This window comes from Rhinoraja longicauda, chromosome 30, assembly GCF_053455715.1.
Source record: "Rhinoraja longicauda isolate Sanriku21f chromosome 30, sRhiLon1.1, whole genome shotgun sequence".
Lineage (NCBI taxonomy): Eukaryota > Metazoa > Chordata > Chondrichthyes > Rajiformes > Arhynchobatidae > Rhinoraja > Rhinoraja longicauda.
Window position 1 is genome coordinate 17434737 of NC_135982.1, and position 17657 is coordinate 17452393.

The window sequence follows — 17657 nt, forward strand, 5'->3', positions numbered from 1 at the left end:
TCCCACACTCCAAAGACGTACAGGTATGTAGGTTAATTGGCTGGGCAAATGTAAAAATTGTCCCTAGTGGGTGTAGGATAGTGCTAGTGTGCGGGGATCGCTGGGCGGCGCGGACCCGGTGGGCCGAAAGGGCCTGTTTCTGCGCTGTATCTCTAAATCTAAAATCTAATGTGCGGGAATCGCTGGTCGGCGTGGACCCGGTGGGCCGAAAGGGCCTGTTTCCGCGCTGTATCTCTAAACTAAACTAAACTAAACCATGGTTAAGACAAGCCTGAAGTTAGTCAGTAAACCTGTCTCCGCAAAACGGCCGGTTAGAAGTGCACCTTTTGGGTCGAAGGGAGAAAGGCCGAGGTTCTCAGCTGAATTGTGTGGAGGTTCTCAGTATTGTGTGGAGGTTTCACCCCGTGGGAACCCCAACATTTAGCAGCCTTACGCGGTCACTGGGAGAGAAATTCCTCCTCCTTCTGATTTTAAGTGGTAGATCCCCAGGTCTAATCTATTTGTTTTTGGCTTGTCCATCAGAGGAGGTATCCTCACAGCTTCTACACTGTAGAAATATTCTCAGAATACAGGGAAAAGCATGGCACTAGAAAGGTATCACAAAATGCTGGAGAAGTGTCTCAACCAGAAACGTCACCCATTCCCTCTCTCCTAGATGCTGCCTGACCCGCTGAGTTATTCCAGCATTTTGTGATACCTTCGACTTGTACCAGCATCTGCAGTTATTTTCCTACATAACTATGGCACTAGAAATGTGCTTTGGCCCACAATGACCATTTAAACCTCTCCCTTCTGACATTAAAGCCCTCTCAACTAAACTAATCTTTGTTTGGTTTAGAGATACAGATTGGAAACAGGCCCTTGGGCCCACTGAATCTGCGCCGACCAATGATCTCCTGTACACTAGTTCTATCCTACACACGAGAGACAATTTACAGAAGCCAATTGATCTACAAAAATCGGCACGTCTTTGGAGTGGGAGGAAATCGGAGCACCCGGAGAAAACCCAAGTGGTCAAAGCGAAAACTCCAGGCAGACAACATCCATAGTCATGAAGGAACCTGGGTCTCTGGAGCTGTAAGGTAGCAACTCCACCGCTGCACACATGTGCTGCCCCTTTTCCATCTTGGGGGGAAAAGATTCTGTCCTTGTCTAGGCCGCTCATGATTTTATACACTACAGTCAGTTCTGCCCTCTACCTCCGATGTTCCAGAGAAATTATTCTACTGTAAGGTCACCTCTTGTTCTTCCAGGTTCCAGAAAAAAATAGGCAAAATATCCTTAGTCTTTCCTCAAAAACCATCCATATTCCTAGCCAACAGTCACGTGAATCTTCTCTGCATCTTCTCAAAGGCAGATATATCCTTCCTCAAATAGGGAGGACAAAACTGCAATTCTCCAGGTAAGATTGCGTCCTAGACGTCCTGATCCTTGCATTTGATCGTCATTCATGGTTATTGGGGCATGTACTCCACCATGCTTCCACTTTGAGAAGATGTTTTCGACTGACTACCGTATGTATGTCTCTCAGAATTTTATAAACTTTCCTCAATCTAGGTTGCTACCGAGAAAACCATCTTGACAAACAAAGAAAGATTGCCCAAGCTCTCCTTGTAGTTGATACCTTCTAATCCAGCCAACATTCAGGGAAATCTAGCGGGACAGGCAGTATCTCTGGAGCAAAGGCATGGGTGATGTTTCGGGTCAAGACCCTTCTTCACAGTCTGAAGAAGGGTCTCGACCCGAAATGTCACCCAATCCTATCCAGAGATGCTGCCTGTCCCCCCGAGTTACTACAACATTTTGTGTCTGTCTTCAATTTAAACCAGCATCTGGTGAAGACACATTCGAGTAATCCTTTTCTGTACCCTCTCGAAAGCCTCCGCATCCATCCACAGGGATCTTGGGCTACCAGAATTGCACACAATACTCCAAAAGAGGCCTTGCCAAAATGGTGTGAAGCTGTGAAATGACTTCCTGACTCTTATACTGAATCTCGTGACCAATGAGGATAAGCATATCATACACCACCTTTACCCACTCTGTATATGTGTTGCCATTTTCAGGGAGCTATGGATGTGAACCCCAAGATTCCTCTTGTACAAAGTTACCAGTGAATAGCCTGCTCAATGCCCCCTATTTACCAAACATTTCTCAATTCCATTAACCGAGGTGGAGGAAAAATGTTCCAGATGTTGGGGGAGTCCAGAACCTGGGGTCACAGTTTAATAATAAGGGGTAGGCCATTTAGGTCTGAAGTGAGGAAAAACCTTTTCACCCAGAGATTTGTGAATCTGTGGAATTCTCTGCCACAGAAGGCAGTGGAGGCCAATTCACTGGATGTTTTCAAGAGAGAGTTAGGTATAGCTCTTGGGGCTAACGGAATCAAGGGATATGGGGAGAGAGCAGGAACGGGGAACTGATTTAGGATGATCAGCCAAGATCATATTGAATGGCGATGCTGGCTCGAAGGGCCCAATGGCCTACACCTATTTGCAATGTTTCTATGTAAACTGTCTGCATCGGTTCACCGAGACCTTGTGACCTCTTTATAGCTTACCTTTGTATGTAATTTTGTATCATAGGTTTGCTTGGATATATAACACTTTGGCCTGTCATCTGGTCATAAATATAGATCATAAATAGCTGAAACAGCAAAGGTCAGTACAATGGCACAGATAGGCGCTATGTGATGAATTCTGCTAGGGTAAGGAATGTGATACCTTGGAGAATGATCTTTGCACACCTTGTGTGGAGCAAAATGATCAGTGAAGTAAACATTAGCGATTTAAAGCACGTCAGCGTGTGTATCTTATGATGTTTATTTTCATCGGTTCTGAGTCATATTCAGTCATTAATAGTACAGTACAGTATTTGGCAAAATCAGGCATTTTTAGTTATTTACAAAATAATCACTTGAGGCACATCAGCTTTCTCTGTAAAGCATAGCCAGATTGTTTCAGGCTTGCCTTGATTATTTCTTCCACCAGGTCTCCATTTCCTTTCAAGTACATTTTTGTTTCTTTCCCCCGTGCTTTTACCCAGGGTGCTCTTTCACCAGAGTCACGCCATTGAGCCGTGCATTCCATGGACACATGGGGAATGCTCAGAAATACACACGGCCACAGCCAATGTCAAGGGAGACACCCGTAAAGCAAAACGAATAAAAATGTAAACACTGCATTGCTTATGTTTGGTGTCACTGCAGAGCAATAACAGGAGCGATAAAGATAAAAGTCATATTGCACATAAGGCTTCAGGGGTGATTATTCTTTTAGGTCTTTGTTAGTTCAAATTCCCCCCCCCCCCACCCCCCCCCACTTCCCAAAAAAAAAAGCAATTATCAAAATTGTTCAGGTATCAAATGAGATTAATTGTAAAATCAAGTATGAGTGTTATAATCTGTATGTATCTTAGCTCAAACCAAATTAACGAAACATTGTGATGGACTTTGGAAGCACCGCTACACTGGTCAACTCTGATGGACTGGCGTTGGTCAATCTTAAACGTCCAGCAATCTGCTCAAATAAAATAGCCCAGATGTACATAACCGTTTGTGAGAAGGAAGGATTGGTTCACACTTAAAGCTGCTGAATAATATCTCCCTGATTTGTCAGTACGTTCAGTACTCTGAATATCGATACAGCAAGATCGTGGTGTGGTGGATGTGAAATCTTTGGTCAGGTTAAGATGAAATTAGCCACAAAATCCATTTTCCAATTGGCATGAGACAGGACACTACGCTCTCTTGTGTTAGTGAAGCCGGAAGGCACAGGGCGCAGTCTCCAACTTAGATCCTGACATCATAATTCCTCGAGTAAGTGCCCATCACTTTTGGCATGACCGGCATCAATAAAATAAACCGTTTCTCACCCCCCCCCCCCCCCCCCCCCCACCTCACATTTGTCTGTGTTCAGTGACACAAACTGCTGAGATCTGCTGGGGAAATGCAGGTGCGTCAGTAGAAATAAAAATGGCGTGGAAGTTGGCAGCAAAAGCATCGGGTGAGCGGCCTGGAGCCGTGTTATTGCTCCACTGCGACGGTGCTGTTGGTGATTCTGGCTCCGTACCACCCTCCCCAGAACTGAGAGTCCTTTCCTCCGTGTGTAAACTTCACGTAGCGTACACCGGGCCCATAGCTGGTGAAAGTGGTGGATATCTGCAAATTAAGCAAAGCGGATCATTACTGAGTGGTCCCATTGAGAGTGGCCACACTCTGGCAAATCCTGGACATTAAAGTCAGCATTCGGGCAGCATGAAGTCCCTTGTTCTAACTTCCATTTTAAGCACAGGTTTCCAATCCGTTCATTAGATTAGACAATAGACAATAGACAATAGGTGCAGGAGGAGGCCATTTGGCCCTTCGAGCCAGCACCGCCATTCAATGTGATCATGGCTGATTATTCTCAATCAATACCCCGTTCCTGCCTTCTCCCCATACCCCCTGACTCCGCTATCCTTAAGAGCTCTATCTAGCTCTCTCTTGAATGCATTCAGAGAATTGGCCTCCACTACCTTCTGAGGCAGAGAATTCCACAGATTCACAACTCTCTGACTGAAAAAGTGTTTCCCCATCTCAGTTCTAAATGGCCTACCCCTTATTTTTAAACTGTTTCCCCTTGTTCTGGACTCCCCCAACATTGGGAACATGTTTCCTGCCTCTAACGTGTCCAATCCCTTAATAATCTTATACGTTTCGATAAGATCTCCTCTCATCCTTCTAAATTCTAGTGTATACAAGCCTAGTCGCTCCAGTCTTTCAACATATGACAGGCCCGCCATTCCGGGAATTAACCTAGTAAACCTACGCTGCATGTCCTCAATAGCAAGAATATCCTTCCTCAAATTTGGAGACCAAAACTGCACACAGTACTCCAGGTGCGGTCTCACTAGGGCTCTGTACAACTGCAGAAGGATCTCTTTGCTCCTATACTCGACTCCTCTTGATATGAAGGCCAACATTCCATTGGCTTTCTTCACTGCTTGCTGTACCTGCATGCTTCCTTTCAGTGACTGATGCACTAGGACACCCAGATCTCGTTGTTCTATCTTTGCCCAACAGTTTTCAGTCACTGCCTGAATCATACCTCTTTCCATTCTGCGTCACTCCACTGTGGGACCTGAATCTCATCAGACTTGTATTCTTGGATCACACTCATGTCTTCAGACAGAAGCTCGACATGCAGGTCATAGAAAAACCCGGAGTCGTGCCTCCCTGCATACCTGTGGATGAAGAGCAAACCAGTGAAGTTACCTTTCAGGGAGCGATGTGGACATCAAGTAGCATATTCAATGTAGACGCAGGAGACTGCAGGTGCTGGAATCATGAGTAAAACAGCAAAGTGCTGGAGTAACTCAGCGGGTCAGGCAGTATCTCTGGAGAACATGGACAGTTGGCGTTTCGGTCAAGATGCTTCTTCAGACTCCTGCCCGATGGACAGACGGCGTTTAGGTTCAGGACCCTACTGTCCATTTCCCTCCACAGATGCTACCTGACCCGCTGAGTTCCTCCACAAGTTTTTTAGCACCATATTCAATGTATCAAGTGACATTAGAAACACCATTGCGCCCAACAGAAATACAACACGGAAACAGGCCCTTCAGTCAATCATCGAACACCCAATGCCAATATTACTCCAATCCATTTTATCCTCCCACATTCCCAATTCACTCCCCCCAGATTGAACCAGTTAGTGAGCTGATTGTAAAGGTTGTACTATAGGCAGCTTTTCAACTTGCTTACCAGTCCTTAACACTGATGGCAGGCTGAAGGCTGTCCAGTTCCTCAGCGTCAAATCCTTCTGAGACCAGATTGATTAGTTGAGTTTTTCGACACCATCTAACAAACATAAATACGCAATAATTGAGTTCAATTCTTTAGGGAACTGTTGCACACAGTTAGTATCAGGACGGCTTATTGCACCTGGTCTGTGCAGGTCTATTAATGGGATTTTGGTGTAACACGACAAAGGAATGATCATATGGCTGATTGGGTGTAGCGGAACACTGCTGTTAAAAAAGTGCTTCTGCGCCACAATAACTGAAAGGTTTACCAGAGTGTCGCCTGGATTAGAAGGTATTAGCTTTAATAAATTTGGAAAAAATTGGATTGTTTTTACTGGAGGCCAAGGGGAGATCTAGTAGAAATATATAAAATTATGAGAGGCATAGATAGGGTGGAGAGAAGCTTTTTTCCAAGGTTGGCAATATCAAAGATTAGAGGGCATAACTTTAAGGTGAAGGGGGCAAAGTTTAAAGAAGATGTATGGGGCACATTTCAGACGTAGAGACTGGTAGGTGCCTGGAATGCACTGCCAGTGGTGGTGGTGGAGGCAGATACAATTGTGGCGTTTAGGAGGCTTTCAGGGGAATGCGGGGGATATAGATAATGTGCAGGCAGAGGAGATTAGTCTAACTAGGCATCATGTCCAGCACAGACATCGAGGGCTGAAGGGCCTGTTCCTGTGCTGTTATACGGTCCAATGAACGGTTCTGTATTGACATGTGGTCGGTTCAAACAAGAACTTCATGCAGTTCAATCCAAATCCTCTCAGCTCGGACCAGGACATGCAGAGTTGGCCCACAATTAGTTCACACCTCTGGCATGGTATGCCCGCATCTTTGCGGCCAGCTGGCTATGAAGGTAACAGAAGCAGGCCATAACTCCAAAAGGTGCCTGTTCTGGCTTTTTGAAAGAGTTTCCACTCTTGGAGGCCCAATCTCCCGCTCGCTCTCCTTTGCCCGGCTTTGCTTTCAAAAGCTACGATTGTGTGTGGTTCCATTCCCCCTCGTGGGCACGGCTCCGGTTCACAGCGCATGCAAAAATAATTCTCATTTCCCCTCTTCTTCGCAGGCTCAGATCCTTCAATTTGTTTTCACTCGTAACCTGGCCCTCTACCAATGGAAACATTTTCTCCCCTACCTGTTAGTCAAAACTGGAACCGTTTTCAATATTGATTGGTAATCTCAATCAACACGAGATTTAATAGGAACCTGAGGGGTAACTTTGTTCACACAAAGGGTGGTGGTTGTGTGGAACGAGCTGCCAGAGGAGCTAGTTGAGCCAGGGAATGTTGCAACATTTAAGAAGCATTTAGACAGATACATGAATAGGACAGGCTTAGAGGGATATGGGCCAAATGTAGGCAGGTGGGACAAGTGTAGATGGGACATGTTAGCTGGTGTGGGCAATTTGGGCCAAAGGGCCTGTTTCACGCTGTATAATTCTATGACTCTAAATGCGAAATGGTCCCTGATTCAATTATAGGTTGGTTCCAAGTAGTGGATATTGAGGCACGTTCTGGGTTTAACAGACAGAAAGTGTGAGTGCTAGGACTTCTCTCTAATCCCCCCTGGCTCTGTCTTTGAGTGACCTACAATAGGATCCATTGCTGCCAATGTGCAGGCTGCACAGATCATAAAGTAAGGCAAAGATAAACGCACGGAACTGGACAAATCAAACCAAGTGACTCCGCGGCAAAAGGAGGGACCTCTGTCGAACATTCCTGGAATTCTTACTCAAAAGATGTAACAAAATATTTTTGGATGCGTTGATCAGGGAAGGGCTTTCCACTGTCTCCAGGAAGATCCTCCACATTCCAGCCATTCCCATCATTATCTGTAAGTTCCCAGAAGTTGAATTCCTCTGTGAAGGTTGAAAGAGACAATTTGTTAATCCAAAGATCATTCAATTGGAGGAACAGCATCTCAATAGACAATAGACAATAAACAATAGGTGCAGGAGGAGACCATTCGGCCCTTCGAGCTAGCACCACCATTCAATGTGATCATGGCTGATCATTCTCAATCAGTACCCCGTTCCTGCCTTCTACCCATACCCCCTGACTCCGCTATCCTTAAGAGCTCTATCTAGCTCTCTCTTGAATGCATTCAGAGAATTGGCCTCCACTGCCTTCTGAGGCAGAGAATTCCACAGATTCACAACTCTCTGACTGAAAAAGTTTTTCCTCATCTCAGTTCTAAATGGCCTACCCCTTATTCTTAAACTGTGGCCCCTTGTTCAGGACTCCCCCAACATTGGGAACATGTTTCCTGCCTCTAACGTGTCCAACCCCTTAATAATCTTATACGTTTCGATAAGATCTCCTCTCATCCTTCTAAATTCCAGTATATACAAGCCTAGTCGCTCCAGTCTTTCAACATATGACAGTCCCGCCATTCCGGGAATTAACTTAGTAAACCTACACTGCACATATTTCGCTTGAGCAGCTTACAGCCCAGTGGTATGAGTATTGACTTCTCTAACTTCAAGTAGCCCCGGCATTCCCTCTCTCTCTCTATCCCTCCCCCACCCAATCGCGCTAGCTTCTTGTTTTCACCCAACAAACAGCTAAGACTGGCCCGTTTCCTTTATCATCGTTACTTTTCTGCATATCATTCATTCATTGTTCTCTATCTCTCTACATCATCGTCCATATCTCCCGTTTCCCTTATCCCTAACCAGTCTGAAGAAGGGTCTCGACCCGAAACGTCACCCATTCCTTCTCTCCAGAGATGCTGCCTGTCCCGCTGAGTTACTCCAGCTTTTTGTGTCTGTCTTCGGTTTAAACCAGCATCTGCAGTTCCTTCCAACACAGAACATTTAATTGATTCTGAGTTTGACGGACAGGAAGTGCGAGTGTCAGGATCTCTCTGATTCCCCCTACCTTGTCACTGAGTGACTTAAAGTAGAATTTATTGCATTCATTTTCATATCTTTTCCTTTTCGTTTTTACACCCCCTTCAATGTTTTTAAATGTAGCCCACCCTCCCACCTGAGAAATTGTTTCCAGTGCAATTCTTATCCTTTGCCTCCCTCTGTGGCCATCCTGCGATTAAAGATAGAGGCATACAGTGGACAATAGGTCAGAGGATGCATCAAAATCCAGACCACCTTACAAATGACGTCCACAATTGGCAGATCTTGCAATGGATAGAGGGCAGGAGCAGGAATCCTGCAAATCAGTGGACAGCTTCCTCACTCACGTGCCACAAAGTCAAGGGTTCAAGTCCCACATCAAAGATTTGGTACCATAATCTAATAAATCCGTAGGTTCATAAGCCATAGCAAGAGGTAGGCCATTAGGATATTGAGTCTACTCCGCCATTCAATCAGAAAGGGTCAGTGTCAGGACTTCTCACTGATCCACCTGCCTCCCTCTTTGAGCGACCGACAGTAGAGTCCATTGCTGCAAATGTGCAAGCTACGCAGACCGTAAGGTAAGGCAAAGATAAACCCACAGAACTGGACGAATCAAACCGAATGACTCCACAGCAAAAGGAGGGACCTCTGCAGGGCTATCTTTCCCTCTCAACCCCGTTCTCCTGCTTTCTCCTAATAACCCCTGACACCCTTACCAATCAAGTATTTGTCAATCTCCGTCTTAAAATAAATCGATACTGCAGACATTCCAGTGCGAGGGAGTTCTGTCCCAGTGGAGGTGCTGTTTTGTTTTGGCGAAGGTTATTAAAGTGAGGCCCTGTCTGTTCTCAGGGGGAGAGGAGAGATGTCTTGGCTTCATTTCAAAGAGGAAAGGTGGTGGAGGAGGAAGGTTCTCAGGTGCGCTGCCTCATATTTACCTCATATTTAAGATCAGTCAGAAGAAGGGTCTCGACCCGAAACGTCACCCATTCCCTCTCTCCTAGTTGCTGCCTGACCTGCTGAGTTACTCCAACATTTTGTGATACCTCATATTTACCTCCATCACTACACCAGATTGCCGGCCATGTGTCTAATTACTCTTTATATCACGCCTAGTCATGCTATTTGACTGCTCCTTTCACAACAGTGATTGCATTTAACTGCCTGAAAAACACGGTGTGGCGTGGTGGCGCTGCGGTAGAGTTGCTGCCTTACAGCTCTTGCAGCGCCGGAGACCCGGGTTCGATCCCAACCACGGGCGCTGTCTGTGGAGTTTGTATGCTCTCCCCATGACCGCGTGGGTTTTCTCCGAGATTTTCGGTTTCCTACCACATTCCAAAGACCTACAAGTATGAGGGTTAATTGGCTTGGTAAATGTAAAAATTGTTCCTCGTGTGTCGGATAGTGTTAATGTGCGGGGATCTCTGGTCGGTGTAGTATCGGTGGGCCGAAGGGCCTGTTCCCATGCTGTGTCTGTAAACTAAACTAAACTAAACCTGAGGTTGGAAAGCAAGTGTTCCATCTTCATTACAATTGCATTTCTGTTGTTGCCAAGAACAATTTTCTATCATGCAAAATCAGACGATGTAGCATTAAACAAATTGTGGGACATAACGAGATGGACGAGTTTAAATTGATCCAAGGGTTTCACGGTGCTGGTGCGCAGAAACAGATTCCCCTGGTGAGGGGCTCGTAACGTTACAGCCAGAACATTTACCGAGGGAATTAAGAAGTCCTTTTTTTTTGTAGAGAGATTAGGAATGAACGTGGACCAAAAGCTAATTTTACTGGGGCTTTCAATAAAGAAATCAATGGATCTTTGTGTACCAAAAGTATAAGAAAATAACTGCAGATGCCGGTACAAAATCGAAGGTATTTATTCACAAAATACTGGACTAACTCAATGGGTCAGGCAGCATCTCAGGAGAGAAGGAATGGGTGACATTTCGGGTCGAGGCCCTTCTTCAGACTGATGTCAGGGGGGCGGGACAAAGGAAGGATATAGGTGGAGACAGGAAGATAGAGGGAGATCTGGGAAGGGGGAGGGGAAGAGAGGGACAGAGGAACTATCTAAAGTTGGAGAAGTCAATATTGATACCGCTGGGCTGCAAGCTGCCCAGGCGAAATATGCCCCGGTGGAAATTAACCAAAAGGTAATTAATTAAGGAGGTAAATGGTGCTACGGTGATGTCAATGCGTGGAATAGATATAAAGGATTGAAGAAAGGTCCCGACCCGAAATGTAACCCATCCTTTTTCTGCAGAGATGCTGCCTGATCTGATAAGTTACTCCAACACTTAGTGTCTATCTTCGGTACATAATAGCATCTGCAGTTCCTTTCTACAGCCATAAAGAGCTGTAAGATTAACATTAGGTTCCTCTACATATCAATGCCATATCAAGCGAAACTAATGTAAAAGTCTCGCCCCAAAACATCACCCATGCCTTCACTCCAAAGACGTACAGGTATGTAGGTTAATTGGCTGGGTAAAATGTAAAAATTGTCCCTAGTGGGTGTAGGATAGTGTTAATGCACGGGGATCGCTGGGCGGCACGGACTTGGTGGGCCGAAAAAAAAGGCCTGTTTCCGGCTGTATATATATGATATGATAATACTGCCTGGCCTGCTGAGAAACTACAGCAAATCTGAGTCTATCTTCGGTGTAAACGTGCATCTGCAGTTCCTTCCTACACTAATGTAATCTGCATAAGATCATAAGAGATAGGAGTAGAATTAGGCCATTCGGCCCATCAAGTCTACTCCACCATTCAATCATGGCTGACCTACCTCTCCCTCCAATCCCCATTCTCCTGCCTTCTCCCCATTACCTCTGACACCCGTACTAATCAAGAATCTATCTATCTCTGCCTTAAATATATCCACTGACTTTGCCTCCACAGCCTTCTGTGGCAAAGAATTCCACAGATTCACCACCTTCTGACTAACAAAATTCCTCCTCATCTCCTTCGTAAAAGAACGTCCTTTAATTCTGAGGCTGTGACCTCTAGTCCTAGACTCTCCTACTAGTGGAAACATCCTCTCCACATCCTAGTGTATTGCATTGCATTTTTGTTGTTTCATGTACAGTATTATTGTTGGCATAGTTATTGTTATGTAACTGCTAATTGTATTATTGGTGTTGTTGTACAAGATTTTTGTGAGTCAGCCTTGCCCAGCTTTTAAAGTTTGTTTTCGACTGGCAATTGTTGTTTTGGGGACTTATTTTGGTGACGCGCGGAAGGTCCCCTGGTGGACAGGTGGGAGACTGCACGTTGAGTTACCTGCTCCTGTGATTAAAGAAAAGTAAGGAACCCAACCTGTAGTCCAGTAATGTGGAGGAAGGAACTGCAGATGCTGGTTTAAACCGAAGATAGACACAAAATGCTGGAGTAACTCAGCGGATCAGGCAGCATCTCTGGAGAGAAGTTTCGGGTCAAGACCCTTCTTCAGACTGGTTAGGGATAAGGGAAACGAGAGATACAGGCGATGATACAGGCGGGTAGTCCATAGAGCTCAGAGGGCCATCGGAACACAGCTACCAGACTTGGAGGGCATCTACAACACACGATGCCTCAGAAAAGCCACCAGCATCCACAAAGTCTCTTCACACCCCTGCAACAGTCTGTTCGAACTCCTTCCATCGGGCAGACGATACAAGGCCTTCTACGCCCGCACCTCCAGACTCAGGAACAGCTTCATCCCCAGGGCCATAGCTGCTAAGAACCGGTCCTGCTGAGCCGGATGGCCACAACGCATAGATCAACTTGCACTTTACCCTGTCTAAAAACTGTTACAATTGTTTCGTTTCGTTGGGTTGCTGTTAATTACTTAAATTATTGCATCGTATGGGAGGCGCATTCCCAATCTCGTTGTACCCCTGGGTACAATGACAATAAAGATATATTGTATTGTATTGTATTGTATTGTATGTGGAGAGATAAAGATCAACGAATAAAAGATATGCAAAAATGGTAACGATGATAAAGGAAACAGGCCATTGTCAGCTGCTTGCTGGGTGAAAACGAGAAGCTAGCATACCTTCATTCATTGTTCTTTATCTCTCTACATCATCGTCTATATCTCTCGTTTTTCTTATCCCTAACCAGTCTGAAGAAGGGTTTCGACCCAAAACGTCACCCATTCTTTCTCTCCAGAGATGCTGCCTGTCCCACTAAGTTACTCCAGCTTTTTATGTCCGTCTGCAGTCCAGTTATGACACACAGCCCAGAGTGACTGGAGAAATCAAAGCCAAAAATCATAGGGTTAAACGAACAAAAGCTTGAAAGGAGAAATCAAGCTCATTTTAGTCACAACCAAAAAAGCACTGGTACAAACCTTCACCACATGGATTCTTGATTAGGTTGTTTTTCTCAGACGTGCAAAAATAAAATGCATCCCAGTCTTCTGCTCTTATAGTTTGAGTGTCCTTCGGCAAACCTTCATCGCAAGACTGCGGGTTTAGTGCATCCACAAGTTCCTTCCACTGCGGGCAGACGAGTCTACAGATGTAAACCAACTCTTTCGGAGGGACGTAGGACAGGATTTTGAGCAGCAGCTGTTCAGGTAAGGCATCTATGGCAGCCATGTTTCAAAATGGCTTCCGTCCCAATACACCACAGCTGCAAGGAAGTTTGGTAAGAGAGACGGATTTAGATTTTGTTAAAAATGTTGGCTTTGTGACATGGAACATCAGAGGAACTACGCTGGCTTAATCTGAATTGAATTGAATACTTCATTGTCACATGTGGCAAGTCACAGTGAAATTCTTTGTTTGCACACCCAAGGTATGCAAATAGTCGCCACGTAAAAGACGCTTAGAAAGTTACGAAGAATCCCGCGCTAAGTCCTCCTTTCTTCTCCCCCACCCCTATAGGTTTAACCCACCTATTGGGTTAAACCAGTATATACAGAGCATAGAACAAAAAGCACAGAACAGGCCATTCAGCCTATCTAGTTCATGTTGGTACTTATGCAGAACACAAAACTCCTCCCACTAGCTCTAACCTGCACAATAAGGACAACTTACAGAAGCCAATTAACCTACATACCTGCACGTCTTTGGAATGTGGGAGGAAACCGGAGCACCCGGAGAAAACCCACGCAGTCACAGGGAGAACGTGCAAACGCCATACAGACAGTACCGGTAGTCAGGATCGAACCCGGTTTGCTGCGCTGGAAGGCAGCAACTCCATCTCTGCACCACCGGGCCGCTCCGGTGCCATTCTGCCACCTGAACTTCAGAACTAATAGCAAACTGTTCAATCTGCAGCATTTACACTTTGGAATCAAGTCAGCTGAACCTCAGTAGCTGAGCTGCCGTAGGCAGATAAGACCTACGTGCTCACACTCGACTGCTGCATTCTAACATCACTGACTCAATCACTGAATCGGATGAGGGAATCGTACAAGGCAACCTGGAGAACAAGGGTCAATAGACAATGGACAATAGACAATAGGTGCAGGAGTAGGCCATTCAGCCCTTCGAGCCAGCACCGCCATTCAATGCGATCATGGCTGATCACTCTCAATCAGTACCCCGTTCCTGCCTTCTCCCCATACCCCCACACTCCGTTATCCTTAAGAGCTCTATCCAGCTCTCTCTTGAAAGCATCCAACAAACTGGCCTCCACTGCCTTCTGAGGCAGAGAATTCCACACCTTCACCACTCTCTGACTAAAAAAGTTCTTCCTCATCTCCGTTCTAAATGGCCTACCCATAGTCCTCTAGAACAAAACTGCACCACGCTGCCCTTTGATAATAGGGGTTGTCTGCAGGACCCTGGAAAACATGGACCATTTCCTGCACCGCTGCTTTTTCTCAGAGGGTGGTGGGTATATGGAGCAAGCTGCCAGGGGAGGTAGTTGAGGCATGTTCTATAACAGCCTTTAAAGGACATTTGGCCGGGCACATGGACAGGAGAGGTTTAGAGGGATATGGGCCAAATACAGGCAAATGGGACTAGCTTAGTTGGGACATCTTGGTCAACATGAACAGGGCCCGTTTTCATGCTCTATGACTCTATTCCCTCTACCTGGGAAGCCACATCTCGAAATTAACCCCCGCCTCCTGTCTGCCAGCATAACCTTTGGTCAATTTGAAAAAAGAGTATTTGAAGTAATTTTGGCCTAATTTGCCGTTTAGTTTATTGTCAGGTGTGAAAAGCTTTTGTTGCGAGCTAATGGTAAGTCAGCAGGAAGACAATAAATGATTACAATCGAGCATCGTTGGAAACGTTATTCACAAATGTATCCTGTCTCAAAGGGTTTTAAGGTAATCTTTAGCATGTGATGTTACCAGCTTCATCGTGACTTTAAGTGAATTTGGTCTGTAGCACACTGTGTGGGGGAAATAGGTTTAATTGTTGTCATCTCAATTCTCCATGTGTGGGCTGCAGAAAATGCTGCTGGTTACACAGTGAAATGGCTGGAAACGCCTCTATCATTATGACTGCAAAACCGGATCAATAGATTAAATAAACGTGGGAGATGGATGTCAATTTAAGCAAATGTGAGATCACCTATTTTTGGACCTCTGGAATGTAGATCGGAATATTTAATAAACTATGAAAATGGAACGATGGAGGACTAAAGGATATTTGAGGGGCCATGTTATTTTTGATATATTGCAGTTTGATACAGCACCATCATTCTAAAAGATCACACACGCTAGGCCCTAAATGCATAGTTGCAACTTCATCAAAGAAAAATTTCCTAAAAGCAAAATATCATAGATAGAGCAGAAAAGTGCAGGACAGGAACTGGATTTTTGGCCCACAATTTCCATTTCGAACATGATGACAAATAAAATAAATCCCTTCTACTTGCATTGAAACAGATCTCTCCTCTCATGTGCTGTTGTGAAAGTCTCTTTAATGCAATCATTGTATCTATTTCCACCACCACCCTGACCCTTTCAGGCAATCCCCACCCTCGGCAATAAACCTGTTCCACATATCTCCATTAAACATTCTCCCTCAGAACTCAAAGCTATGCGCTCTGTTATATGACATTTCCACCTTGGTAAAAGGGTGCTACAGTCTACTCTGTCCAGGACTCTTATAATTGTATATACTTCTCGCGGGTCTCCCCTCAGCCTCTGAACTTCTGAAGCTCCAGAGAAAACATGCCAGATTTGTCCAGCCTCTCCTCATAGATAATATTTTTTAACCTAGGAAAAATTCACGCAAGCCACTTCTGCACCCCTCTCCGAAGCCTCCATTTCCTTCCATGGAGTACTGCACACAATACTCCCAATGCGGCCTAACCAAAGTTTTACGGAGCTCAGGTGAACAATCTTTAAGGCTGAGGTTAAATTCTGTCTGCCTCTCTCTCCAGGGATGCTGAGTATTTTGGCCTTATTTTGTGAATCTCTAAATACTGCTCTTCCTAACGATGGGATTGAGAGGCCACAACGTAGAACCCATCAGATCTAAACCGGAGTTTGTGTTCCACAGAAGCCACTTAGCATCACTCGTCTGCTAAATAACTGAGGTACTGTGAAATTACTCTGAGCGTTTGAAATATGACGACAGTAAGAATGTGAAAGAAAATGTCACATCACGTTTGAAGAACTGTAGTAATTAAACTGGTGTGCAGGAAAAGCCGAGGCCTGTTACTGCATCTGAAGTGCATTCCCACTGGCAAGACTCCAGACCAACCTGCATTGCAGTGTTTAAAGATAGTCCAGATACAAAAAAACATCTCTCAGCCTGATTACAATGCGATTTATTTATGAAAGCACTATAATCTCATGTGTTGCAAATCCTCAGCTTTTTATTTCCAGCTGGGCAGAGAGAAATATATCATATCCGTCTCCTCAAGCCTGTCCTGTGCTAAGCATGCTTCTGAGATTTGCTTTCTATTTTTCCCTCGTCTCGGGGATATAAAACACCAGCCTTTCAGTGGCTAATCTCCCCATCCTCACCCTCACCCTCGCCCTCCCTTCCCCTCCTGTGTTAATTTCCAACTCAGTAACACACGTATCACAACCTTGACCATCATCTCCTCCTCCTCCTACCTGGTTTAAAGGAAGATTAACTCTGTTAACTCTGCTTGTGTGGGAGATTACTCCACATCTCACGCTCAGTTACTTACAGTTTCCTGGTGTGTAGATCCACCCCTGGTCTCTCGGCTGCCACACAGTCGGTGCAGTGAGCAGCAGCACTAATCTGCACATGCTCTTTGCAACATCAATATCCAGCACATCTGCACAGTCAGCAGCCTTAATGTACAGTACAAAAAAAACCCCATTCAACTATAAGCGACATGATGTGTGAACACATTTATTTTAGCTTCCATTGCACATACTTTCTATCTGTTTTAAATGTTTTTATCACAGGACAAAAACATTTGCACATGCTTATTGCACAGTGTAGGAAGGATGATAGGCTCCGAAGACAGACACGGAAGCTGGAGTAACTCAGCGGGGCAGGCAGCATCTCTGGAGAAAAGGAACAGGCGATGTTTCGGGCCGAGACTCTTCTTCAGACTGAGAGTCAGGGGAAAGGGAAACGAGAGATATAGGAAGTACATAGAACAAATGAATGAAAGATATGCAAAAAGCAAAGATGATCAAGGATAGGTGGAGCCCACAATGGTCTATTGATGGCTGTGGGTAGGTGATCACGAGTTATACAGACAGGACTACCCGCAGAGTTGCTCCAGCTTTTTATGCTTATTACTTCGCTTTGCAACTTTCAGCTGCACAGGGACGCAGCTGGTAGAGTTGCTGCCTCGTAGCGGCAGGTTCGATCCTGAATTCAGGTGCTGTCTGTATGGAGTTTGCATAATCTCACTGTGACCGCGTGGGTTTCCTCCGACTGCTCCGGCTTCCTCCCACATCCCAAAGACGTGTGGGTTGTTAAGGTTAATTGGCCACTGTAAATTGGCTGCCCGTGTGTAGGGAACGTGTGATAACATGGACGGTCGCTGTCGACTCGGTTGGCCGAAGGCCTAATTTCCACGCTGTATCTTTCAATTGATCAATTCAATCAAATTAAGCTGCACACTCGTGTTA

The 17657-nt window shown here is 45.3% G+C and overlaps 1 protein-coding gene across 1 annotated transcript; it reads right to left on the reverse strand.

Moving 5' to 3' along the window:
* Nucleotides 1-3943: 3943 nt before the first annotated feature.
* Nucleotides 3944-16782, reverse strand: fbxo2 (F-box protein 2). The gene is made up of 6 exons (XM_078425175.1): nt 16736-16782; nt 12978-13261; nt 7519-7645; nt 5744-5839; nt 5088-5223; nt 3944-4159 (listed from the first exon to the last, which is right to left on the reverse strand). Exons 2-6 carry the CDS (start codon nt 13225-13227, stop codon nt 4025-4027), a joined length of 744 nt encoding a protein of 247 aa, XP_078281301.1. The 5' UTR covers nt 13228-13261; nt 16736-16782; the 3' UTR covers nt 3944-4024.
* Nucleotides 16783-17657: the final 875 nt, after the last annotated feature.

Bases quoted from the DNA above. Each gene is read 5' to 3' on its own strand.
- fbxo2 (XM_078425175.1), bottom strand. From the start codon at position 13,227: ATGGCTGCCATAGATGCCTTACCTGAACAGCTGCTGCTCAAAATCCTG. The intron at 5,840-7,518 runs GTAAGAATTCCA...TATGTTTGTTAG, and splicing joins TATTTTGTTACATCTTTTGA to ATGGTGTCGAAAAACTCAAC. The intron at 5,224-5,743 runs GTAAGCAAGTTG...CTTCATCCACAG, and splicing joins GCCATCAGTGTTAAGGACTG to GTATGCAGGGAGGCACGACT.